This window comes from Calidris pugnax, unplaced genomic scaffold (assembly GCF_001431845.1).
Source record: "Calidris pugnax isolate Ruff unplaced genomic scaffold, ASM143184v1 scaffold156, whole genome shotgun sequence".
NCBI classification, from domain to species: domain Eukaryota; kingdom Metazoa; phylum Chordata; class Aves; order Charadriiformes; family Scolopacidae; genus Calidris; species Calidris pugnax.
Window position 1 is genome coordinate 3,479 of NW_015090889.1, and position 26,040 is coordinate 29,518.

Sequence of the window (26,040 nt, forward strand, 5' to 3'; positions counted from 1 at the left end):
CGCCGCCGCTGCGGCCCGGCCCGGCGCGGGCGGGCGCTATGCGCAGGCTCGGCCCTTGGCTCAAGATGGCGGCGGCGGATAAACAGAAGCACGAGCACGGGCGGGTGAAGATCGGGCACTACATCCTGGGCGACACGCTGGGGGTCGGCACCTTCGGCAAAGTCAAGGGTGAGCGGCGGGGAGCGGGGCGGCGCGGCCCAGCCCAGCCCGGCTCAGCCAGGCGGGCGGAGGAGCGGGGTCCCTCCTGCCGCCGCCACCGCCGCCTCAGGGGCGGTTACCTCAGGGTGGCTGGGGCTGGGCGGTTGCCGAGGCCTGGCCGGACGGGAGCGTGTGGGGTCCGCGGGGTCGGCCCCGCTCCGCCTCCGTGGGGGCCGAGGGGCCGTGTGGTGGGCGGCGAGGAGCTGTGGGGACGGGGGTTGTGTGGGGCAAGCTGGCGGGGCTGGGCCCGGCGGCGGCGGGGAGAAGCGGCTTCCTCTTGTGTATTTACGGAAATAGTTGCTGGAGGTTAACGGTGCTGCCTTTCTGTAAAACAGCGCCGGGTGTGTAAGGAAAGGAGGCACTCCTAGTTCTTGAGCTGCCTCTACATTGCATTTTGCCGCACAAATACTAGCTATTGATGGCCTTATAAGGCAGGCGAGGTTTCTCCCTCTGCAAGTGGGAGAAATTAGCATAAAAAGGCGAGTCGGGGATTATTGGATTACTTGACAACACAGCTGACACGCAGGCATGGAAAGTCTATCCTAAATCTAATTGACCAGTGGTTGTCAAAGTTTGGGGGTTTTTTTGTTTGGTTGGTCTTTTGGTTGTTTTTTTTTTTCAGCTCAGACTTTAAATTTTCCCAGTAGGGGTGCAGGTGACATGCTGCAAATTTGAAGTCTAGTAGATAGAAAAGAGAAATTAAGGACTCTTTTGATGCAGCCCAGCACAGGTGGCAAAGAGCAGTGCGTTAGCTTGCACTGCTCCTGCTGCAATGTTTTCCAGAATTGCTCGAATGCTGGGGGTATGCAAATTGAAAACATTGTTTCAAAATGAGTTACATTGTACTCAGCTGTACCTTAATAAGGTGGTTTTTTATGGCTAACCTAATGGGTTGCTTATAACCAGTAAAAAACACAGCTTATCCTGTTGTATCTAATGTGCTAACTGGCTTTTAACATGATACCTTTTTTCAGTGTAGATGTTCCTATTGTTCTTCTCTGCACAAGCTCTTCCAGCTGTTGGCATGTTGTGAAGAAATTACTGAAGTATAGAAAATAGGAGTATTCTTGTGTCTAGAAATATCTAGGAAAGCAGCAAGAAATATTTTAACAGTAGAGCCCTTTGAGTCTCATTTTTTCAAGGCAGGCTTATAAAGTGACCCCCCCCAGCCACTTGGGAGCAATGGCTGGCAGCTGGAATACCATTCCTTTCCTTGGGAGTTTAGCACCTCCTTAAATAGGGAGGAAATGAGATAAAGCAGAACACAGGCATCAGATTCTCTTTCCTCGTGGAGGGACTACATGGTTGAAGGGAGAAGAGGAATCAAAGACGTAAATTGATGTAAATAGGTCTTCTTGATCAAGGCAATGATGAGAGACCTGGAAATAGGCAGTGAAGAACAGTTTGCTAGCTAATGTTGTGTGGCAACGTGCCTTTGTGCAGCATGAACTCATGGTGGATTGTTTTTTGTTAGTGAAGATGTTTATTTAGCTCATACTTTTGAAGGCCACTTTTCTCTAAGCCTCAGGTTGGCTTTTTGGCCTGTTGCAGAAATATCTCGTTAAATACAACATACGCTTGTTCAGCTTTTTTCCTACAAACTTCGTGACTGGTGCCTGTATTTCATAAGGATATTGTGTTTATTCTGGATCGCCTTGTAACCAGTTTTCCAATTGAAGACCTGCTGAACCTGAGTTCAGAGACTTTTGATCCTGCACTTCAACAGTTGAAAGAAGTCACTGCTGCTTTGAGACTGTGTCACTAGCTTGGAAGTCTCAGTGCTATGCACAGCCATAGTGAAGCTTGAAGGCAACTGGTGTTATTGGGAAATATTAAATCTGTAAAGTGAACTTCTTTCAGCAGTGATTCTTTTGAAGGACTGGTATCTAATTGAGGATTATCTTGACTAACATAAATAAATTTTGATTACTTCTAATTTGTGAGCTTTCCCTTTTATACGTAAACCTTCTATGAAGAGGTAATACAAAGTTGCTTTCAGAAAGGTGACATTGGCTACTTACTTTTCTACATGGTATTGCCATTGGAAGTCTTGCTTCCAGTTCTGTCTTGATGCCAAATTCAAAAGTAGTCAGCAGTCTGCTCTTTTACTGATAATAGATACCTTGAACCATATCCAAGAAAACAGTTTTATCTGATGAAGTAGATGGTTATTGGAAACTCTTATCTTAAAAACCCTAGGCTTGCTATAATCTTAAATTGAATTAAAAAAGGGAGGCAAAAATTACTGAAGAAAATAGTAATTCAATTTGAAATGTCATAAGTGAACAGCCTTTTGGGGATCTTTTTGCACCCTCACAAAACCATAGTATGTTTTCATTACAATAATTTATTCAAAGTTGGCAAACAGAGTTGAAGAAGTAGAAAATCTTGTTTTCTCACAGTCAATGAATAAAATCAAGGCTTGAGGCACACAATCCTGAAGGCTGTGACAGCTAGAATTGGTTTCAGTCAAATGCAAATGTTACTGTTTAATTACTTTGAATGAAAAACGTGTTTTGAAAAACTCTCTTATGTGCCTTGCCTATGGAACAGAGATTGTTGTAGCTACCAAGTTACTTTCTAATGTTTTTTCTGAGTCTAATGAAATTCCAGTTTTCATCTCAGGTAGACTGACAAATGAAATGAAACAAATTCACTGATAAATGAGACTTTATAACAAAATGCGTTTCAGAACTGAATTTTTATACTCTAAGATGTAGAATTGCTCAAATATATACGTTACTTACTGAATTAAACACCTTAAGTGTACTTTGTAAAGCGAAGGAAGATGTAAATTCATATGTCTAACAGATCTTTTGGTTAGTTACCAAGAACCTGTTTCTTACTAACAAAAATTAATGTTAAATTTTAACTTGCTGAAAGTTTGTAAAAATGCTTCTGTCTTACATCAGTTCACATTATTGATACACAAAGACTTCATAATTCAAAAGGAATAGTTGCTTTTCTAATGTTTTGTGTTAATGGTTCATTACCCCTGAAGGTTTGAGCATAGGTGATACGATTTATTGGGTTCTTTTAAAATTTCAGTCACACTTGAACTGAAGAAAACAAAGGGGATGTGATTGCTTTAATTGTAGATCTGGTTGAAAGCAAATAATTCTCATAGTTGAGATGACGTTCTAGGCGACATCCTGGAATGTTTTGTGATTTGTCTAAGAACTTGGGATGTATGTGGGCTTTGTCCTGTGTTCCTCAGCAGTGCTAGTGTGTCTGTCCAGTGTCCAGTTACTGTGGCCATTTTCAAGTAATGGCTCGTCTGAATGAGGGGAATATGTTTTTTCACTTTGCAGTGGGTACAAAGGCGTCTCACCACTGTATTGTGGCAGTTCAGGGTCTTGCATAACCCACTACTTAGTTACTTCCATACAGGAGTTTAGAGAAACTGCTTTTTTTTTAACATGGTGGCTCTCTTTTTGCTGTAAGAATAGTGTCTCAGATGCTTATCATTATCTCTCTTTCTCTGCTAAGAACGTCTTCTCACTTAGATTGGTTTTTAACTCAATATCGAGGCAAAAGGCAGAAGGGAAATTTTGTGTTGGCAATGAGATTTACATATTTGATAGGCGTTTGCTAATTATATCCAAATTATCTGTTACATGCAGAAAGATTTTTGTGGGTTGCTGCTGTTTGTCACAGCTTCCCATGGATATATTTAAATAAAACTTGAAGCCTGGGGCTTAGTTAAATTCTCAAGTGATTTGAAGCACCCAGACAAGTGAGTAATGCATTGAGCACAGGTCTGCTAGCAATGTCCATTCAAGTGGACAAGGATGAACCATGTAGGTTACATTCAAAAGGTAGAAATCAGGGTGGTGAATTAAAGTGATGTAGTTATGATCAGTGTGTACAGAAACCAGTGCAGATAGCAAAGCTGTCTAGTGGGAGAGATACTTACCTTCTGTGGCTTATCTGTGATCTGGGTTTAAGAAAAACATTCTTAGCAACTCTGTTGTGGCTACTTCCAATAACATCTGCAAAATTAAAGGGGGGTAACTGTCTGGGGAGTATTTTCCACTTTTGAGTTCCCCCGATGAAAGAAAAATGAAACTCTCCTAGAAGTAGGAAAGAAACTGAGGAATGTATGAGGTTGTGTTTCTTTTTTCTGGGCATTTCCTGTAGCTTTTGCAGCTTATTTTATATAATAAAGCTCTGGTGTTTACTGCACAGACTATGGAGCTTATTTAGGGTTGTGAGAAATGCCGGCTCACACCTAGAATTTAAAAAAGGACAAAGTCGCCGAAGCAAAGGTATAGAAATTTATTATACGAAACAGCGCTGAATCGGGTGCATCTCAAAGTAGAGGCACACCTCCCTGTTGGTTTCTTAGGTATCTTTATACTTCTTATCCCGGACGAGCCCCCAAATTGTGAGAAACGCCGGCTCACACCTAGAATTTAAAAAGGACAAAGTCGCCGAAGCAAAGGTATAGAAATTTATTATACGAAACAGCGCTGAATCGGGTGCATCTCAAAGTAGAGGCACACCTCCCTGTTGGTTTCTTAGGTATCTTTATACTTCTTATCCCGGCCGCCTGAGCCACTGTCTCCCTTCTCATTGGCTGAGAAGTTGGAGCTCACATTCTTCCCGACCGCTTACTAAGCACATACATCTGTTTTACAAAATTATCATTCTAAACACCCCTATTCTAATTTATTATGCTACTTGTTGCTTTGCAATCTTTGCCATCACCTACTGCCCAATGTTAATGATTACAAGTATTCTGGCAGTCATATCTCTATCAGTGACTATCCAGGTGGCCTTTGTCCACTTATCAGTCCTTTAGTCAGTCTTCGAAGAGTCCTTTGTCCACTTATCAGTCTGCCATCGGCCTGGCTCTCTTCACCTAGATGACTTTCCGTAGACCAGGACCCCTGGACAGCCCCAGGGCGCCTCTAAGGATTAGTTTGGTACAATGGGTGAGGCTCCACCATCACCGGGACATACTAACAAAAAAATACATCAATTAGCTGAAGCAAAACTCAGCTCATTTCTCACAATTCACCCCCTTTCTATTCATTATATTTTTGCTGAAGCGCATTATCTTTTTCCCATTTATTCAATAATAACTGTAATCTCTCATTCTGTTCTTCTTTCTGGTGATCTCTTTTCCTTAGGACCATAATTCTGTGTTGTATTACCTTGACTCGAAGTTCTTGCATTTGGTAGACTGGTCACTTGCATTCCTTCTACCACATTAGAGATTAACCTCACTGCGCAAGGAATTAAGCAAGGTATGAATAACAGTCCAGCAGTAGCACATAACAAAATGAAGCCCACCTTCTTCCACCAAGAGACTCCAAAAAAGTCATTCCACCAGTCGACGTCTATCATAGACTTCCATTTTTGCACTGGGACATGTGCTAGTTTTCTGATGTTTGTTGCTATCTTTTACAGCTTGTCCGTTGTCATCAATTTGAAGACAACACTCCGACGTGTTAAACTTGCCGCATAGCCCCCCCTTCTTCTGCTAATAAGTAGTCTATTGCCAATCTATTCTGGTATATTGCAGTCCGCATCTGTGTTTGTTGGGTTGCTATTAATTCTAATGCTGAGGCTGTCTGATTAGTAATTACTTCGAGTACCGCTTGCAACCTAATTATTCTATTGAGCATATAGATAGGCGTTCGATATCCCCAGCTACCATCTTGTGCCCATGTTGCAGGTCCATAGGTTTCTATAATGCGTTGAGGGGGCCATTCATCCTGTCTGGGCATTTCCTGTAGCTTTTGCAGCTTATTTTATATAATAAAGCTCTGGTGTTTACTGCACAGACTATGGAGCTTATTTAGGGTTGTGAGAAATGCCGGCTCACACCTAGAATTTAAAAAAGGACAAAGTCGCCGAAGCAAAGGTATAGAAATTTATTATACGAAACAGCGCTGAATCGGGTGCATCTCAAAGTAGAGGCACACCTCCCTGTTGGTTTCTTAGGTATCTTTATACTTCTTATCCCGGACGAGCCCCCAAATTGTGAGAAACGCCGGCTCACACCTAGAATTTAAAAAGGACAAAGTCGCCGAAGCAAAGGTATAGAAATTTATTATACGAAACAGCGCTGAATCGGGTGCATCTCAAAGTAGAGGCACACCTCCCTGTTGGTTTCTTAGGTATCTTTATACTTCTTATCCCGGCCGCCTGAGCCACTGTCTCCCTTCTCATTGGCTGAGAAGTTGGAGCTCACATTCTTCCCGACCGCTTACTAAGCACATACATCTGTTTTACAAAATTATCATTCTAAACACCCCTATTCTAATTTATTATGCTACTTGTTGCTTTGCAATCTTTGCCATCACCTACTGCCCAATGTTAATGATTACAAGTATTCTGGCAGTCATATCTCTATCAGTGACTATCCAGGTGGCCTTTGTCCACTTATCAGTCCTTTAGTCAGTCTTCGAAGAGTCCTTTGTCCACTTATCAGTCTGCCATCGGCCTGGCTCTCTTCACCTAGATGACTTCCCGTAGACCAGGACCCCTGGACAGCCCCAGGGCGCCTCTAAGGATTAGTTTGGTACAATGGGTGAGGCTCCACCATCACCGGGACATACTAACAAAAAAATACATCAATTAGCTGAAGCAAAACTCAGCTCATTTCTCACAGGGTAATGATTATTTTTTTAATATAAATATTATTTTTCAAGTAAACTAATCAGATACTCTTAGTGGTAATTCAGAGTAATTGCTGAAACAAGCTTCTTGAGAGAAGGATAGTAGTGATTTCTTTAGTAAGAGTAATGCTTGCAGATAAAGTAGAATTGTTGCAGGAGAACATGTTTAAGTGGGTTACCAAGTAAGCCAAAAGCTTGGAGGGTCTTGCACAGGGAGAGAAAATGGTCTCTCAAATTAGCAAGGCTGACACTGTTTCAGTATGCTTTGTTTGTTTGTAATAGTGCAAAAAGCTTAGTCATGGTACAAGACTTCTGAGGGTTAGGGTTAAGGTTTTTCTTACATAGCTCATTCATCTTCTAATGACAGAATTGTGGGAGGGCAGAAGAAATGATGTGCCACCTGTTTTTCAGTCTCCCCAAAGATAATAGGATTATATGGAATCTTAGGTATATATTTCTTGGCTACAGTCAAAATGGGCGAATTAGTATCTTTACAGAGCATTGAAAGCACTGACTAAATACTTCTGTGTTCCTTGCAGTTGGCAAACATGAATTAACTGGGCATAAAGTTGCAGTGAAGATCCTGAATCGACAGAAGATTCGCAGCCTTGATGTTGTAGGAAAGATCCGCAGGGAGATTCAGAACCTCAAACTCTTCAGGCATCCTCATATAATTAAGCTGTAAGTTTTGCTTGCTATAATCAAACATATTTAAGTATTCTCTTTTTGCTCTCACTGATCTGAAATATGTTTAAAGGGCAATACTGCTAGCAATATCTTGTCAGGAAAGTAACCAGCTTCCAAGTGTGCAACAATTTTCAGCGTCCTCTATAATGCATTTTCACAAAACTGATCATCTCTGCAGGCCAGAGAGCTACCATTAGGTCTTTGCTTACAAATTCTTTGGACATAAAAGATAATGGCATGATAGATACTTCTAATATCATCCATCTCTGTGTTTATCTGCTATTTCGGTTTTCTTTTTGTGGTTATACTTGATGGGTTTTTTCTGCTTAGAAAATGAGTTACTAAGAACAAGATTGTAAAGGGCATTTGTGTAGTAAGTTTATGGTGTTTTCTTACTCAAAATAAGTCTTTGGTGATTTGCTGGTCAGTGGTCTATGGTTTTCCAATGGAGGTGGCACTCTGCAAGATTTTTCTGAATTAAGGGTGTGCAGTTTGTTAAATAAAATAAATAAAAGAATTCTTAAATGTAGCTGCTTGGCTGAACGTGGTATTTTCAGTGTGACTGTTTACATCTGTTAGCTGATCAATAGTTTCATAAGTGGAGTACAGAGTACAAATAAATACGTCCCAGAGTATGCTCTTCATGTCTGTTCTGAGGAAATAAATTATAAATGCCATTGATTATTTTTTTAAACTTTCATTTCCTGTAAAATTAACCTGTACCTTTGCAGTGTGGATGACTTTCACTGTCTTAATCATAGTGTTGGTGTTTTTTTCATTGGCAGTCTTGTCCTAAGATCCAGCTGCCACTGACAGACGCCGTCCTTCTACACTCCCTTTAATTTGGCAACAGCTGTTACGCTGAAGCTGAATTGGATTGTGTAAGGTCAATTCACTAACTTCTTCAGTGAGTTAGTTTTCAGGAGACTATTGAGCTGATTTGGCTGAAAAATTGCTATTGCTGTCAGAGTTCATAAATGAGTCCAAAGGACATACGTGTAGCCAAAACAAAATGGGAAGTGTCAGTGTACCAAGTGAGAAACGGGGGCGGAACAGAAGTGTGTACTTGTGTTGCTAAACTGTTAAGTCAGCTTAACAAGTTTCTGCTAACAGTTTCTTTCTCGGGGAATTCTGGGGAGTTTTTTTTTCTCCTGTATGTGGAGAGAAGGGACAAGATTTAAGAGATGATAGAAAAATGGATGGATCCCCAGCTTTTAGTTTGGTAAGCTTGCATTTCTAAAGCAGAAGGGTTATTAGCCAATGTGTGAATAAGATTTGAGATAATACTGTTGTGCAGGTAGACTTGCTGGTACCTTAGGATCATGCTGCTTGTACTGCTAGGAAATGGACTGTGGAATTGCTAGGTAGCAGCTTAAGTTATTTGGGATAAAAGTATACGGATTTCTTCAGTTTAATATTACAAATTAGACAATGTCTAATTTTGAACATTGCTGTGCTTTATGAAAAGTTTCATACATGGATTTAGCAGCATATACAGTGTTAAGCCTGTTGCAATAAGATTTTCTTTCTATAGCATGATTTAAATAAAAACCTTTTGGAGCATCTCCTTCTTAGTTTTTGACCATTAGCAATAGAATGCATCTTGTTTCCTACATAAAATCGCCTATTTTTGCATTCTGGTCATCTATGCTGTGTGGTTTGATAACCTTATTTATATTATAGGTATGTCACTATTCCATAACCCCCTTTTCCATAACCAGAAAAACGCACTGACTACAGAGAAGCATGACTAACTTTTGGATTAAAAGGATTAAAATACTATTTCTGCAGTAATGTCTTATCCATGGCTTCAGAACGTTGTTGTTAAAGTACATGAGGTACTTTCTACCAAGGTATTAGAGGAAAAAAATTGGTAAAGGTGAAGCATCTTGGACTATAAGATGTTGTATAACTAGCTTTGAAGATGTCATGTTGGTAGCTGCCTCAGAAGGGTTTTGAGGCTGTTGGAGTGTTACAGTGTAATACTGGGCTGTTGGAGTGTTACAGTGTAATACTGGCATAGATACCCACACATACATGTGCACACACATTCACCTGGATAGACTGAACTCATTGCTGTCTAGGTAGTTCAACTTTCCTCAGTAAGCTGTAGAACGTGTGTTTTCCCCTTTGTCTTTGAATTAGTATTTGAAGAACATAGCAGTTCTGAAGTGTATATGTGAAGTCAGTTATTTATTACAATTTGGGTATTCACAAGTTTAAGTGTACTACCTTGAAACATTTATTTTCACCCAATTGCTACCTCTTGTCCTCTCAATATAACATCTGAATTTTGGCTGCAGTGTTACTAGTTCTCATTTTCTTCTTCCATTAAAAGTCAATCTCTTCTGGGTGCTGTAAGGGGAAACAATTTTAGGTAAGGATATGTAGAAGAAAATCAAAATCTGTTAAATGGGAAGTTTGGCCATAAACTAGTTATTTTGAAACTTCAAAGGTTTGTGGTGTTTTTTTTCTTTTGAAACTCAATTGAAGTAGAATGATAAAAATATAATAACCAGAATGCCAGTATTCTTAAATACTAATGAGGAATTTAGGTCTCTTTGTAAAAGATGATATTCATGATTATTAACAACATTTTTTTCTAGTCTTGAAGTGTACTTTATGGTAAGTCAGGTTTTCTGCATGTTATGGTTGAAAAGTGTGTATTTTTGATACATTAGCAAAGTCCTTTCGTATTCCTTTCTCACTGCATCAAGCTCTCTGTAAGGCAGCACTGTAAATAGTTTCATAGAAATAATTTGAACTAAGCTTAGTCCTCTGAAAGTACAAAGGCTGATATTGCTGATGCGGAAAACAAATTTCCTCCTAGTATTAGCAATGATGGCATCCCATAGTGAAAGGAGAGGAAATAGCTTCTGAAAAATACTGTCACTCTAGAAGCTGTTAACTGGCTGCTAAATATTTAAAATATATTTTTATCTGATTTTTGCATGACTTTAGTTTTAACTAAATGTAACTAGCGTTTTTTACTGAGTGTGTAGACTAACAGATACCTTCCCTTATCAGGTACCAGGTCATCAGTACACCAACTGACATTTTCATGGTGATGGAATATGTTTCAGGAGGAGAACTGTTTGATTATATCTGTAAAAATGGAAGGGTAAGAAGTAGTCCAACTCTACAAATCAATGGCTTGCATTCTGTTATTGCTTTTGCAACGTTCCCGTGTCACCTGACACTGAGGGGACATACAGGTTCTTTTTGGGGATCCTTGGCAGAATGAGGTAATTAAAGCTTTATTTTCTTAACAGGATATTATTATTAGTGTAGCACAGAAATTATGATTAGAGTGGTACAGGATTTCTACAAGCAGAATCAATGTAGTACAACTTAGAAGTAGTGTAATACAGAATTTATTATTCAATTTATAATTTCTATTCACCTAGACCCTCAGCAGATCAGGGCAAATGTTAATACATGGTTTGCTGTGTCAATGTAACACTCACAATCTAAACTTGAAAATTGTATGAAAGAATATGAATTGCTGTCTTGATCCTGGGAGGAAGCAGAGTACAGTGGAGGTGTCCCTGACTATGGGGGGGTCACAGGTCTCACTGTCCAGCAGTGGTTCTGGTCCAGGTTCCCACTTAGGACTTGTAACTGCTTGATTTCATGGACACTGCTCTGGGTGCTGTTACGCTTCCCTGTTCTGTGAGGGGTCATCAATACCACCTGGCTGGGTGCCTTGGACCTTCAAGGCTGGTAAGGAAAGGGATGATCAGCCTGGCACCCAGAAACCTGAAGGCTGATAGGGAGGGGAAGAATAAATCTGTTTGGTTTGTCTACTTGGTTCACAGGACTTTCAGGGCTGCTAATGAGGGAAAGTGCACAAATATGTGGCTCTTTCAGTCACAGAATGGCTGCTCTCCTCATAAAATGGTGTTAGCTGTGCTAACCACATCAGGGGCTGGGAGCAGAGGGTATTGGTCACACCCTGTTAAACAAAGGTTTATTTTTATGTATTCAGCATTAATTTTGCTGTTTGTAATTAAAATATATTATGACTACATCTTGTTCTGAAAGTAAAAATGGTTATATGTTAACAGGTTTCAGATCTTCAAGTATGACTTTGTTATAGCATTTTTCTCTCCACTGATAGGTTAATTTACAATTACTGGGCACAAACTCGATCATATGTACCCAGCTGGAGTAGCTGAAAATTATTTCTTCAGTGTAACCCATTATTGGAAAGTTACTGTTGTGCCGTTATTACCCTCCTCTACTAGTAGAACAGTTTCTATGAAAGCTCTGAAGTTGCTTTTGAGAAACCATCTAGATAGTCAGGATACTTTAAGTTAGTTGTTAGAACAAACTTTGGCATGGATTAGTGCATGTTAGTAGGAAATCCCAGCTAAGTCTGCTGTTCAGGTCTAGCTGCTAGTAGCATAAATAGCAGTTAAAATTTATCACTTCTATGCCATGTGTCAGCAGCTTTTGCCAACTTAAATTTTATGCTGTGCTTAAATGTCAAGGTTCATTGATATTTCAATTATGCGAAGTTAATATTTGGATGCTAATGTTTCTGCTTACTGAGTGTGTGATGTCTGTCTAACCAATTTCAAAAGAGTGCTTGAGAAATTTCAGTGACTTTCTTAATCGGTGGGTATGTCTTATTATATTCATTTTAGCATTAGCATCATTTTGTTGTAGCTTTCTGCTACAGGTTCTGATAATCTGTTGTATAGAGTATCAAAACTGTAATTGATAACTTTAGGTCATGGGAAAATCAGCTTTAATTCATAGAAATGAAAAACAAGTTATCTTCCTCTGTCTCATAATTGTTTAAAACCTTTGTCTGTCTTAGCTTGATGAGAAGGAAAGTAGACGTCTGTTCCAGCAAATCCTTTCTGGCGTGGACTACTGTCACAGGCATATGGTAGTACATAGAGATCTGAAGCCTGAGAATGTGCTGCTTGATGCACATATGAATGCCAAGATAGCTGACTTTGGTAAGCATTGCTATTTCATATCTGATTGCATTTCTGGTATTATTTAGATCCTGTTAACTACTATGGGAAACTTTTAATAAAATGTGTATACTTGAATATTCTGGTGATGGAATACAACACAAGGACCTCAAGAGTATGAGCGTTTAAAGCAAAATTATGTTTTCCACATATGTAGAACTTGTTTTCCTCTTAGTCTTTCTTTTCAAGTATTTTCTGTGACTTGGTGAAATTGTGAACTGATTTATTTGGTTTTGCTTAAGGATATTTTCTTTGAAATGCTGAACAGACTTAGTTCCTGACCTTTCTGCTTCAAAATTCATTGCTATTGCCTGCTTCACCATCTGTAAAATGCAGATGCTTAGCTCTCTTGGAAGTACAATGCAAGGGCAGTTTATCATGGTGAAGACCCACATTGGTATCGTAAAATACACTAGCCCTCCTATTAAACTACTCTAAAGTTCACTTTAAAAACTCCAAAGAAGTGACTGAAGAAAAATATAATTAAAGCATAAAAAGTAAAATAAGAACAGTTAATCTTGCAAGCTCCTGTGCTTTTCTGCTATATACCTGCCAGACTAATCAGAAAGCTTAACTGCTTATACTAGGTGTTTGTGACACAGCTGCTGGGAAGATTGGCAGCTAGTTCTTGAAACTATCTGAATCAGAAAATCAGGAATCACTAAGCATAGTAAGGTATCCATGCTGCTGTATCATCATGATGTATCTCCTGAAGATGTAGTGGGTAATACCTGCCCTTGTAAATGACTTTGAGGTCTCTGATGGAAGATGCTAAGTAATGCTGAGTATTCTAAGGGTATTTTAACAGTATGGTGTCCAAGTGTGTGGGCGCTGGGAATTGTATTGGTTTCTTGTATTAATTTATTGGATATAGAAGATGTTTTGGGTGAAATGGCCAATGCAGTGAAGAAATTAAGTACAGTAACTTACAAAAATATCTTCCTGTAACTTAAAAATCAGCAAAGCTGTAGCACTCAGTTGATCTTGACTAGTGTATTAAACAAAAGCTGAATAAAAGCCTTTTTGTATTAGAATACAAAAGCTAGCCAAGCTGTACTCTTTCATCTTCTCCTTCCCCCTATAAAAGAGCATAATTTTTTTTCTGAGACTTGAGTTCTCTAGCTTATGGTAGTCTTGGTCATACAGCACCCACTGTGGAAAGTAGAAGGTATTTTCCACAGCTTCTCTAGAAGTGGTAGTTCTTTAGTGATAGTAGACTGTACTGGGGGTTGGTGAATGAAGATGGCCTAGTTCTAAAGTACAATTTGATTTGACAGAATATCTAAAATCAAACTGCTGAACTGCAGTGATTCAGGGACCGGCTGAACAATCTAAGTGTCTAAATTGTGATGAAGTCACATGTACTTGTCAGTTCCCTTATTCTGTTATACCTCTTACAGAGTTTTAGGCAATTCTGTGGTAGAACTTTCCATTTGGGCATTTTGAAGCAAATGTGGTTTTTCAGACTTTCTTGTTAATGACCAAAATCCTATTTTGTTATGCTGCTGTATCTCCCTTAAAGCAACTTTTTTCTCTTGTCATGCATATATCATGTAAATAGGGCTGAATTTTGTCTTGCAGTGAGTATGTTCTCAAACATTTCTAGGTTGTATGCAATAATGGATTGATGTTACTCAAATTTCCACTAAACTAAATGGAGGATTATGTGGCATGCTTATATAAAAAAATAATAATTTGAAGCAATGTTATTTCTTTACTAAGATAAACTTGTTAATTTTCTAATTTGAATTAATAGTGATTTGTTCTAGGTGATATATGTGGTGTGAAATAATTTTGCTCCCTGAATTTTTAGTAGTTACTCTTATACGCTTTCAGGTCTGTCAAATATGATGTCAGATGGAGAATTTTTAAGAACAAGCTGTGGTTCCCCTAACTATGCTGCACCAGAAGTAATTTCAGGAAGGTAGTTTCTTTTATATTGGATATATGTGTGCATGTACTTCTGTCATTTTGCTGATTGATTCTAAAGGCTGCAAAACTAGCGCACTTGACAAGCTTTATGCTGAGAAACTGTGGGCTGAACTTTTATTTGTCTTGATAATTTTTCATGAGTGTTTAAGGCTTCTACGAACTAGCTTTGAATACCTCCTGTAAGGTAGAGGTGATGTATAATGCCCCAAATCCAGTGTGTACAAAGTGCCTGAATTGGTTTAAAAATCTCACTTACAGCTCAGATCTTGGAAGTAGAGGTACAGATAGAAACACAGGCAAAGTCTGCTGTGAAGTTGAGTAGCAGTGAAATGTCTGTTGGAGAGTAGATACTTGATATGGAGGTAGATTCCCCTCTTTGTTTTTTTTTTTGGACTCAATGATTGTCAAACCTGCTGCATCAGCTACCTACCCTAAGATACATTTGGCCTCCAATGAGAAAGAGGAATAATGTTTTATTCAGGCAGCAGCAAAGAATACAACAACTCCATATAATATTTGCAGCCTCACAGATTTGGGGGATAGATGACTTCACACAAATTCTGCTAAACCAGTGGTAACAATGTATAACATAGATTTTCTTAGTGGTAGGTGTGAGTTTCTTTGAGTTTGCCATTGTCTTAAATTGCATTTGTTGATTATTGTTATACAATAGAGAAGAAAACTACATACTTGTGCCCTATTATATATTTGAAAGGGAAGAACAGTGAAGTTTAAGGGAGGCATGGAATAGACCTGAAATGTTATAGTAGTTGCAGATTAGTTGCCCCAAGTTCATATGACTTCTGTGATACAATGTCAGAAAGTAGTGGAAAAAAGTGTATTTAAATGTATTAAACACAAATCACTAATAATTAACTTTTTCCCAGATTATATGCAGGTCCAGAGGTAGATATTTGGAGCAGTGGGGTTATTCTCTATGCGTTGTTGTGTGGAACACTTCCATTTGATGATGATCACGTGCCAACCCTTTTCAAGAAGATATGTGATGGTATCTTTTATACCCCTCAGTACCTGAATCCATCTGTAATTAGTCTTTTGAAGCACATGCTGCAAGTGGATCCAATGAAGAGAGCAACAATCAGAGACATAAGGTAAAACACTAACTGATGTCTGATCACAGGATGATGGAATGATAATCTCAGTGCACAGAACAAAGAAACCATCCATACAGCTTGTCCACGTTTATAGACTGAGATGAAAAATTCAACTTCTGATGGTTTTGATCTCTGGTGGCCATTGCAGTACCTACTGGAGGTCATGGAAAACCAATTATATATAGTACATATAGAAATTCTGAGAAACTCTAGGTTTAAGACTGCTATAGCAAAGATGTTTACCTGCAGAATGGTTTGCATATTTCTCAGAGTCTGAAACATCATTTGTTAAGACTGTAAATATTCCACAGGCAAGATCGCACTTTGTAGCTTCAAAACCCTGGCATTAATTTGTGTTTGGGTGATAAGTGATGAGTGATATGAGAAGGTGACTGCTTTGACAAATGTGCAGAGGGGTTGAATAAAAGAAAAATATTGGTTACAGAGCATGGATGGATTTTGAATCTTCTGCAGTTCTGTCTAATTAGCCATAACACGGGTCACCCCAAAATTTAAAGGAGAAACTGAGTTTAATTGAATACCATAATTCTTTGGGGTGGGTGGTGGTGGTACCTGCGAGGGGAGAGACCCAGCACAATATATAGTAACATTCCTAGAATATTCTCATAGAATATTCTCTAGGTTCAATCATCCAGCTGGGTCTGTGCTTTGTAGTGTTATAGGAGGAGCTTTTTTACTTCCAAATTAACTGTTTGCTTCTGATGAAAATTTATTTTGCTCAACACATTTGTGCGGAGGCATGTTCTCAGGTTCACAATGACTAGACCTTGGTCCACGGTACTGGTTTTGCTTGGGGTAGAGTTAAATATCTTCATAGTAGTTTGTGATGGATTTGTACTGGAAATGGTGCTGATAACACATGGATATCTTAGTTACTGCTGAGCAGTGCTTACACAGTGTTAAGGCCTTTTCTGCTCCTCACACCACCCTGCCAGTTGGGTAGGTTGGAGGCACACAAGAAGTTGGGAGGAAATACAGCTGGGACAACTGCCCCCAACTGACCAAAGGATATTCCATCCATATGATGCCATGCTCAGTAATAAAACTGGGAAGGTGGTTTTATTTTGCTCTCTTGTGTGTACTTGGTTTTTTCATCTTACAATTTTTTTAAAAAAAAGATTCTTTCTAATTATTAAATCCAGGCCCCATGGTAATGCAGTTGTGGGTGGCAAGGCATGTGGGAGAATATGGACAGGTATCCAGAAGGCTTGTCACCTCAAATGGTGTGAGACTTCAATCCTGAATGAGTGTGGGATCCTGATGAAACAATAGAATGTTTGGGTAAAAAAAAAAAAGATGCCCTGGCTATTCCAGAGAGGCACAACTTATTGCACTGTGCTGGGGCCTGACCTGCACCTACTGAAAACTGCTCAATACTGTCCAGTACCCTCCAAGGAGAAGAGAGGGTCACTGGACCTGAAAACAGACACTGTGGCTAAGCCAAAGACCCAGCCTTCAACTGTATCAGTTGCCCCTATAATTAAAAAGAAACAAAGCAGAAGTCAACTCATTTAATAAGGGATGAAGAAGCTTCTCCTAAGAGGCAGCAGGAGAGAGAATCAGAAGAGGCAGCTTGTGCTGCAGCACAGCGGTCACCAGAGGAGGAAGGGACTAAAATCATAAATGAAACAGAAGCCACTCGATCCCTATCCCTAAGTAAGCTATGTGGTATGCACAAAGATTTCAGCTGTCAGCCAGGTGAGCAAATTCTCAGTTGGTTACTCTGGTACTGTGATATTGGGGCAAATAATTAGGAGATAGAGGGTCAAGAAGCCTGGCAACTGGGATCCCTTGCTAGGAGCATGGCCATTGACAAAGGGGTTGTAACGGGGGCAGGAGTCCTCAAGTCTTTGGAGGTGACTTCTGTTGAGTGTGACGGGCAGGTGTCCCTTTAAGGAAGATCTTGCAAATTCCCTAAGCAAATAGACCACTGTTGAGGGATGTATCCTGTATCTGAGGAATTAGCTGTGGTGGAGGTGTTCTGCAGCAATCTGGATGACAACCAAGTCCAAAGACCTGGATGAAATCTGGTACACTTGGTCCATGTGGCAAAAGTTTGTATGAAGTGCACTGATGGCATACACCAACATCGTAGTGATAATGAGCTGGACATATGTGGAGGTACCAGCTGTGGATAGATTGGCCAGCCAACTTCAAGAATTCAAAGAGAATCTCTATTCCTATGAGCCTGCTTCTCAGCTGTGGAGAAAGTCACAAATTAGTCTCTCCCTTTCACCCTTCTGATTCTCCCAGCAATCCCACCAGGAGGACTGAGTCAGAGGCTCTGTGGTGCTTAGTTGCCAGCCAGGGTTAAACCATGACATCCATAGAACTGCTCTTAAATCTGTAGCAGGTCTTCATGCTATAGGTGAGAATACTTTCAAAATTAATATAATGCCATAGCTTTCGGCTATTTAAGGAGCTTATTCTAGGCACACAAGACAACTATATTTTTTCTGCATGATTGAGCAATGTAAGTATTTGGTTCCTTCTATATCTTTTCTTTTCCCTCTTATGCCAGCCTGTGGATATGGTAGTAAAGAGATATGGACTGATGCTTCCATAGCTTCCCTCAACTCTTTAAGTCTTGAAGAGACTGGTGCAGGTGTTCTGAATCAAAAAATGACAGGCAGCTTGTTTGGGATGGAGAGCATGTGAATTTAATGTTCAAAAATCTGTGTCTAAACATCTACCAGAAAGTTATTCAGCATCAACATTTCTTAATTTTATTATGTGGTGTTGTGTGTTTATTTTGACAGGGACAACTCAAGTGGGTAGTATAAGAATTTCAGTTTAAAAACATCTCAAAACTAGCATAGTGGCAGTAAAAAAATACTATTTATACAAGAGAAGGTGGTTGAGTTATACAAAGATATTTTTGAAGCTCAGGTAGTCAAAAAACTTACAGGAAAGAGGATTTTTTTCAGTCTCTTGTAAAATGTCTAGCAAAATCTTGTGAAGATGGTGATTACTTTCCTTCAGGTATTATTTTATTGCCTATGCTGCACAGAAGGGGACTTGGTCTGACAACTGTGGTTCTTTTTGTACAGACTAAAAATAATTTTTAAAAATAATTTTGAAAGGTTTGCTGTACATATGTATACTTAGACTTTTTTTCATTTTTGAATCTAGGGAGCATGAATGGTTTAAGCAGGATCTTCCAAAATACTTGTTTCCTGAAGACCCATCATATAGCTCTACCATGATTGATGATGAAGCCTTAAAAGAAGTGTGTGAGAAGTTCGAATGCACTGAAGAGGAAGTGCTGAGCTGTCTATACAGCCGAAATCATCAGGACCCTTTAGCGGTTGCTTATCACCTCATTATAGATAATAGAAGAATAATGAATGAGGCCAAAGACTTCTACTTGGCTACGAGCCCACCGGATTCGTTTCTCGATGATCACCATCTGTCTCGCCCTCATCCTGAAAGAGTGCCATTTTTAGTAGCTGAAGCACCACGTCCTCGCCATACTCTTGATGAGCTGAATCCACAGAAGTCAAAACACCAAGGCGTCAGAAGAGCCAAATGGCACTTGGGAATACGGAGTCAGAGTCGACCAAATGATATCATGGCTGAAGTTTGTCGAGCAATTAAACAATTGGATTATGAGTGGAAGGTAAAAGAATACAGGATCTTTACAGCAGATATACAATAAGTTTTTGTTTCACCTGAGTTCTGCATAGCCCCGAAGTCTGAAACCGTGTTGTAATGTGCTAGAAAATAATCTCACGTGCCTGTGCTGACTGCTTGTGCCTGCTGTGTTTTGAAAGTGTTTTGGGGTAGGCTATTCATGCTGACAGGACAAAAACTCTTGCTGACACATCTAACTTTTCTATTGGGGCCGTAGGAATGTTTTTCTGGTGAGAGGGTGGGGGGAGGAAGAACCACGCAAAAAACCCAAACAAAGCACCCAGAAAACAAACCCTAAAACTCCTAACAGGTGAGCCTGAAATCACTTAATACCAGTGAGCTGAAATGACAAAAGCAATATGCAGTGCTTCTCAAGCAGTTCTGCTAACTAACTCAAATCTCTTTTGTACTAGGTTGTAAATCCATACTATCTGCGTGTTCGAAGGAAGAATCCAGTGACAAGTGCGTATTCCAAAATGAGTCTACAGCTGTATCAGGTGGACAGCAGGACATACTTACTGGACTTCCGTAGCATTGATGGTATGTGAAGACTTGCATAAGTTAATGGAGTTATACAGCAAAGAATTCTAAAAGCAAACGTCTTAATTTACTCATTTAGAAGAGAAGTAAGTGGTGCCTTGTATTAGTTTAAGCCAATCTAGATCTGTATTAGTGTTTCTTTATTCCTTCATGGTCTGGTGTTTCTATCATCTATGGTGTTTAGCTGCTTCATCCTTTAAGTAATAGCTTTTTAGCTGTATCAACTGCTCCATTCTGTGTCTGCACCAGCACTAGTACCACTAGCAAAAGGAAACAGGGCTCTGAGAAGTAAGGTTTGGATTAACCTAAACTGCCTTTGACTCTCACCCCCAAATTTAAGCAATAATTTAGATCTGAAGCAAGCTTGTGAATAACATTCCCTAGTGAAGATAAAACTTGATATCTAGGCATTTAAATTTGACTTGGACTGTACATTGCTGTACTGCGTTTGGATGAGATGGAGTTAATGTTCTTTGCAGCAGCCTATAAGGTGCTATGTTTTGGATCTGTGACAGAAATAGTGTTGATAACACCCCAGTGTTCTGGCTGTTGCTGAGCAATACTTGCATAGTATCTAGTCTCTCTTTTCCCCCACTCTGTACCCAGTGAGCAGCCCAGGGATGAGCAGGAAGTCGGGAGATGACATAACCTGCAGAGCTGAGTCAGATTGACCAAAGGGGTATTTCATGCCATATAATGTTGTGCTTAGCAAAGGAACTGAGGGGATGGGGACTTGGGCAAGTAGTCTTTAGTCTGGCTGAGCATCAGTCTGCTTTGGAGAGGTGGTGAGTGGTTGCCTTTGCATCTTTTTTTTTTTCCCTTTTCCTTTTTTATTCCTCCTTCATATTTAATTGTGTTTATTTCTACCAATGAGTTTTCTCTGCCCTTCCAGTTTTCTTCCCCACTGTGCTGAGGTATTAGCTGCCAGGCAGAGTCAACCCACCAATGCTGGCAGTGGACAAAATTTGAGACAGGAGTTGTATGCTTGCAGTAACTGAAGTCTAGAAAACCATTGATCTAACTTGTAGAAAGATGTATTTATAGTGTCAGTAACACAGCATACAAATCCTGGCTGGTGGCCTTCGTGAAAATGAATGGAGGAGCCAATAGAGACTGCCCACAAAGCTTGCTCAGGGGAATAGTAGGCTAAAGCAGAATTGCCTACAGTCAGTGGTGTAGATGACATGCCTAGGGGAAAACATGTGGCATGGATGGAAAAAGGATTTACTGGAGTGTGGCTGGATTAGAGTATAGGGTGGCTAAGGCTGTGTGTGTCCCATGACAGTTTAATTTGATCTGACTTGGCAGTGCAGTTCTTCCCTGGTTCCTTCCGACAACACAGGTGCTTGCTTGGATCCGGTGGTACTTGATACAGGCAACTAACTAATCACTTTCCTGTACTGACCTGGTGCAGTACAGGACAAATGCCATCCCTGTGGCAGGGGAGATGGCTGTTTAGAGCCAGGCAGCTGGGGGAAGGCAGCGTGCTGTGCTCCTGGTTCCAAGTGTTGAGGACATACAACATAAGGGCATGGATTTGCCATCACTTCCAACAGCATAGCTGATTTGACTTTCCTTTTTCTCCACCACAGTTAACTGTTCCCTGTTCCTCTTACCAAACTGTAGTTTAAAGTAGCTTTGACGTGAAAAGGCAGTCTCTCCTGTGTTCACTAATTTCTCCTGGAAATAAACTTTCTGGTGCCAGGTGAGGATCAAACTAATGTTCAGTATTTAAAGTAAGAATAGAGGTACTTCAGCAGAACATTACTTCCCAGATGAAAGTATTTCCTCCTCATACAGAAAGTAAAGTTAACCTACTGCAGCCCAAATGTATAATGAATTATAGTAAAAACACAAATAATAACAAAGTATAAATAACCAAATCTAAAGAAAACAAGAATAGAATACAACTAAAGTAGATGCTAGCAAAAAGCATCTACAAAGTGTTTGAGCTCTTATTGAACTTAAACTTAGGATGCTATTCTGTTTAAGTAACCTAAATTGAACTATTAGCTGCTGACATTTATTAATGAAAAATACGGTGAGTGCTGGTATAAACTAGATGTAAACATTTCTGGAACACTGTTCACAGTACAAGAATAAATTGCATAAGGACACTTGTTTCTGTGTTACTGTATGTATAAGCTTTTATTTTCTATCAAATATATACAGTTTGCAAAAGCTGTTTATGTATTGGTCAAGATTTAAAAAAAAGAGAGAAGTGTGAGAAAGGGAAGATGTTCGCTGTTCCATAACTAACAGATTTGATATTGATACCTAATTTTCCTCCGTTCTCCCCTTGCCTTCCAGATGAAATTACTGAAGCAAAGTCTGGGACTGCGACTCCACAGAGATCAGGTTCTGTGAGCAACTATAGATCCTGTCAGAAAGATTCAGATGGTGATGCGCAAGGAAAATCTGCAGATGCATCCCTTACCTCATCAGTGAACTCTTCGCTTGAGTCTTCTACGGCTGACCTAACTCCAAGACCAGGGAGTCATACAATAGAATTTTTTGAGATGTGTGCAAATCTTATTAAAATACTTGCACAATAATTTTGAAGATGGGCTTATTTCTTTTATAGCAATAAGCATGCCTAAATCATAGTCAGATGCTTCCAATTATAATCAAGTTAAATTAACTAAGGCGCTGAAAAATCTAGCCACAGAATGAAATTTGCACAGGGATTGAAATGGTTATGGGCAGTTAAAGTACATTATTTTGAAGCTGGAGTGAATTCTGATTATCTGCTGTCCAACAGCATAATACAGGTACAGGAAATACATGCCCATGGGGCAGTGTTCATCACATTTTACATTGAGTGCACATTAGGCTGCATGTAACACTTAAATTAGGTGGACCTTCATGGTTGGTTTGTTTGGTTTTTTTTTACTGGTAATACATGTGATGCACTGTAAGTACATTTACTACTTCAGTGACCTAAGTGTGACTAGTTGGTCACCATCTACAGCTGCGCATCAATTGGTCAGAACGATCAACATCTTCTAACAGTAATGTGTTAAAACTGTTGTTTCTTCCCCCTTATTTGGTACAAAATAGTTTAATGTGTTACTATCTACTCCTTTTAACAATTGATAAATTTGATGAAATGCATGCAAATCCAACCAGTTGGAAATGTGTGTGGGTGCTCTGTGATGCACTATGGGTGAAATTCCGTGGGCTGAGTAGAACAATGGAGTCCACAACATTGGCGAGAGACTTAAGGCTGAGGAGACTTGGCACCCCATGGGCTAAAACAAAACGTGGTTCTCTGAAGGAGAGCTGTCAGCAAGCTCCTGATCTGTGCATTTACCTTAGTGTGCTTTGGCACAGCAGCTCCCCATTGCTACTGCGGGCTGAGAACCCTTCTCCTTACAAACATCAGCATGTGGTTAAGAGCAGAACCCGTAAGGGCTCTTGCATGCTGTTCCAGAATCTAAAATTGACAGTTTTTTAATGCATATATTAATACTTTGATGCAGCTGTTTATCACATTGTAAGTTAGCATATACTACGTAGAATTCACTTTGCTGTTCAAACTACACATACAGGTTAGTCTTTCCCAGTCCACCTTTATAGGAAACTTTGCTATTAAATTAATTGTGAAATTAAATAGAATGACATTTCAGTTGAACATTGAAAACTGATCATGACAACTTGAATGCTAATAATCCAAAAGTTTTCAACAGTAAATTGCAATTACCAATAACACAAATCCTCCTGCATTTTTGTTTTTGCAATGTTTCAGGAAGAAAATTGAATCTTAGATGTTAAAATCACAGCTTGTACTTGCACAAAAGCACTTAGTCTCTTGTAAATTGGATATCATTGGCCACAGTTTCATTTTCATCTAGTGCTAGTAGACACGAACAGTAAACTGTGTCATGAAATGTTTGATTTTTGCATTCAAGAATTAATGTTATCTTCAAAATAAGCTTCATCACCTACTCATTTTCAAAAGCTACTCTCCCAGGGAGACACTGGAAATCAAGTCACTGCTATGAACAGTGAAACCAGGGCTCTTAAAATGTATGGGGATTCTTGCCAGTGACTGAGACTTCAGCCACAGAAAACTGCTAGCTACAGGTATAAGAACAATTTAATCCAGGCCAGCTGGCTTCAATCCAGAAATTCATCTGTTACAAACATGCACAGAATCTGGAGAAACATAAAGCTGCTTTAAGTCCCGGAACTGCTGTACCTTCCTTCTGAACTTGGGCAGTGGTGTGGTCTGTCTGGCGTGTGGGTACAAGTTACAGCTTCAGTTCTTTATCCTCGAGTGTCCCTGTAATGCAAGGTTGTATTACTGCATCTGGAAGTGGAAAGTGTTCCTTAAATAAAGCTTTGGGGTTAAACGCCTGAGATTGAGATGTCAACATGAGGGACCAGCTGCAAATCCTGTTTTTAAATCCTGTTTTTATTCTTGTAAGAATTGGTTCTGATGTTATGGAATAAATCGGTGTGTTCATTTTTGTTACCCTTTTATTTTGAAATTGTTAAATATTGCACTTGTACAAATAACAAACGCACAGGTTTTTTTAATTGTAGTAATTCCTCATCTGGAATTGGTTTGGGATCACTCATGCATATGTTAAACTAAATATTTATAAATCGTATCTGCTCCTTGTAATGCTGACCACAAATGCAAGGTGTCAAGGCGCAACTAGCTTTTCATTTTTAAATACTTTTTTTGGCCCTCTTATGCATCAAAAGAACCATTATTTTTCCTTTGTCTTGGTATCGAGGCTAAAGTAGGTTTCTGGCAGAAGTACTGCTACACTTGTAGTTTTAAACAAAGTAAATTTCATTGGTATGATAAATCAGTTTTGATGGCCAGAAGTTTTCTGATTGAACTGAGATTTTTTTTTTTTTTTTTTTTGGGGGTAGGGGAGGGAGAGAGGGGGGCACTGACAACCTAGTTAGACCTGGAGCAGTTGTCTGTTGCGCCACTTCCCTACGCTTTGTAGATCTTGCTGTTGAATCTGCTTTCTTCACGTGTTCCTGCTGCTCTCGCAGGCCTTTTTCTAGTCTCGCACGAGTATCTGCCAGCGAGCTGTGAAATAACCTCCCTGAAGAGGGCCGCCGGGGTCTTGAGGAGGCAGCTTATGCAAATACACAAATTGGTCAAGTCTGTTACTCTCTGTTCCCAAGATTACTCCCGTTGGAGTATGTTGAATTACCTGGCCTTTGTATTGTAACTTTTTCAAAAAACATGGACGCACCCGATTGTCCATGTAGAATATAACACACTAGGTAATTGATAAAAATTTGTCTTGGTGGTGCAATATTTTAAAGAAAAAAAAACAGCAACGTTTGTCTTGATATGAGTGTTTAATATGAACTTGGAAATAAATTTTATTTTACCAGTTGATTACCATTGTAAGATAATGAAGTCCTGTTCCTTAACAAAGATGTGCCTACTTTCTCTGTTAATTTCTTCTGACAAAGCTGAATGGCGAAAACGCTTGTTTGTAACTGTATTAACTTTTTAAACGTTCAAAACTAAGTAAACATGAAATACTGAACCATCCTGTTTGAAACTGTGTGCATGCTGTCTTCTCGTATTGTGTACTTTATAAATTAACCAAGGGCTAATTTAAGGGCCGTTAACACTTGCCTTTAAAGCAGTGGCAGGAACTGTTTTAGAATAAGCAGTAATGTGACAACAGCTTCCCACAGAATTCCGGGCTGGGCTGCTGGTGGTGCCCAGCTGTCACTGGCTGTTTTCCCCCAGATCCTGTGAATGCTTTTTCTATTAAAAAAAAAAAAAAAAAAGGAATTTGAGATGGAAGGAATGCTGGATACTTGGTGTGGAGGTCCCCCACCACCCTGCCCTGTGGTGACTCTCCTTCTCCCTCCCTTCTTTGGCTCTGCTCTTCCCCTGCACCGCCGTGGATGTGTCTCGGTGTCTGACTTGGGAGCAATTTTAAACCCCGCAGCCTGTCTTTTCCTTCCCTTTAGGAGAAAACCCCCACTTTCCAGCCTCTGCTTTCCTGGCAGAGTTTCCTGTCCCCCGCAGCGGGGCGGTCGGAGCTGTGGGTGGCACGGGGGTGCCATTCCCCCCTTCCCTCGCTCGCTGTTGTCCCCAGACCGGTGGCACTGCATACCAGCTGTGCAAGCCGGTGAGTAACACACGGAGTCCAGGTATTGGATATGTGTTAGCAGTGCCGGGTGGAAGTGGGTGCCAGGGGGTATCTCCGCAAAGCGAGCACGTGCAGCACTCAAAGCCTCATCCATTTATACATTGTGAATTAGCATAATTAACATAGTCGCTATCAACTTTCTACTGGCGCTCAT

The 26,040-nt window shown here is 39.9% G+C and overlaps 1 protein-coding gene across 1 annotated transcript; it reads left to right on the forward strand.

The window, feature by feature from the left end:
- PRKAA1 (protein kinase, AMP-activated, alpha 1 catalytic subunit) lies at positions 1-25,283 on the forward strand. Its single transcript, XM_014947636.1, has 9 exons — positions 1-168; positions 7,367-7,508; positions 10,542-10,635; positions 12,340-12,484; positions 14,339-14,426; positions 15,322-15,546; positions 18,703-19,189; positions 19,617-19,743; positions 22,054-25,283. The coding sequence occupies exons 1-9, from the start codon at positions 39-41 to the stop codon at positions 22,296-22,298; spliced, it is 1,683 nt and encodes a 560-aa protein (XP_014803122.1). The 5' UTR covers positions 1-38; the 3' UTR covers positions 22,299-25,283.
- The last annotated feature ends 757 nt before the right edge of the window (positions 25,284-26,040 follow it).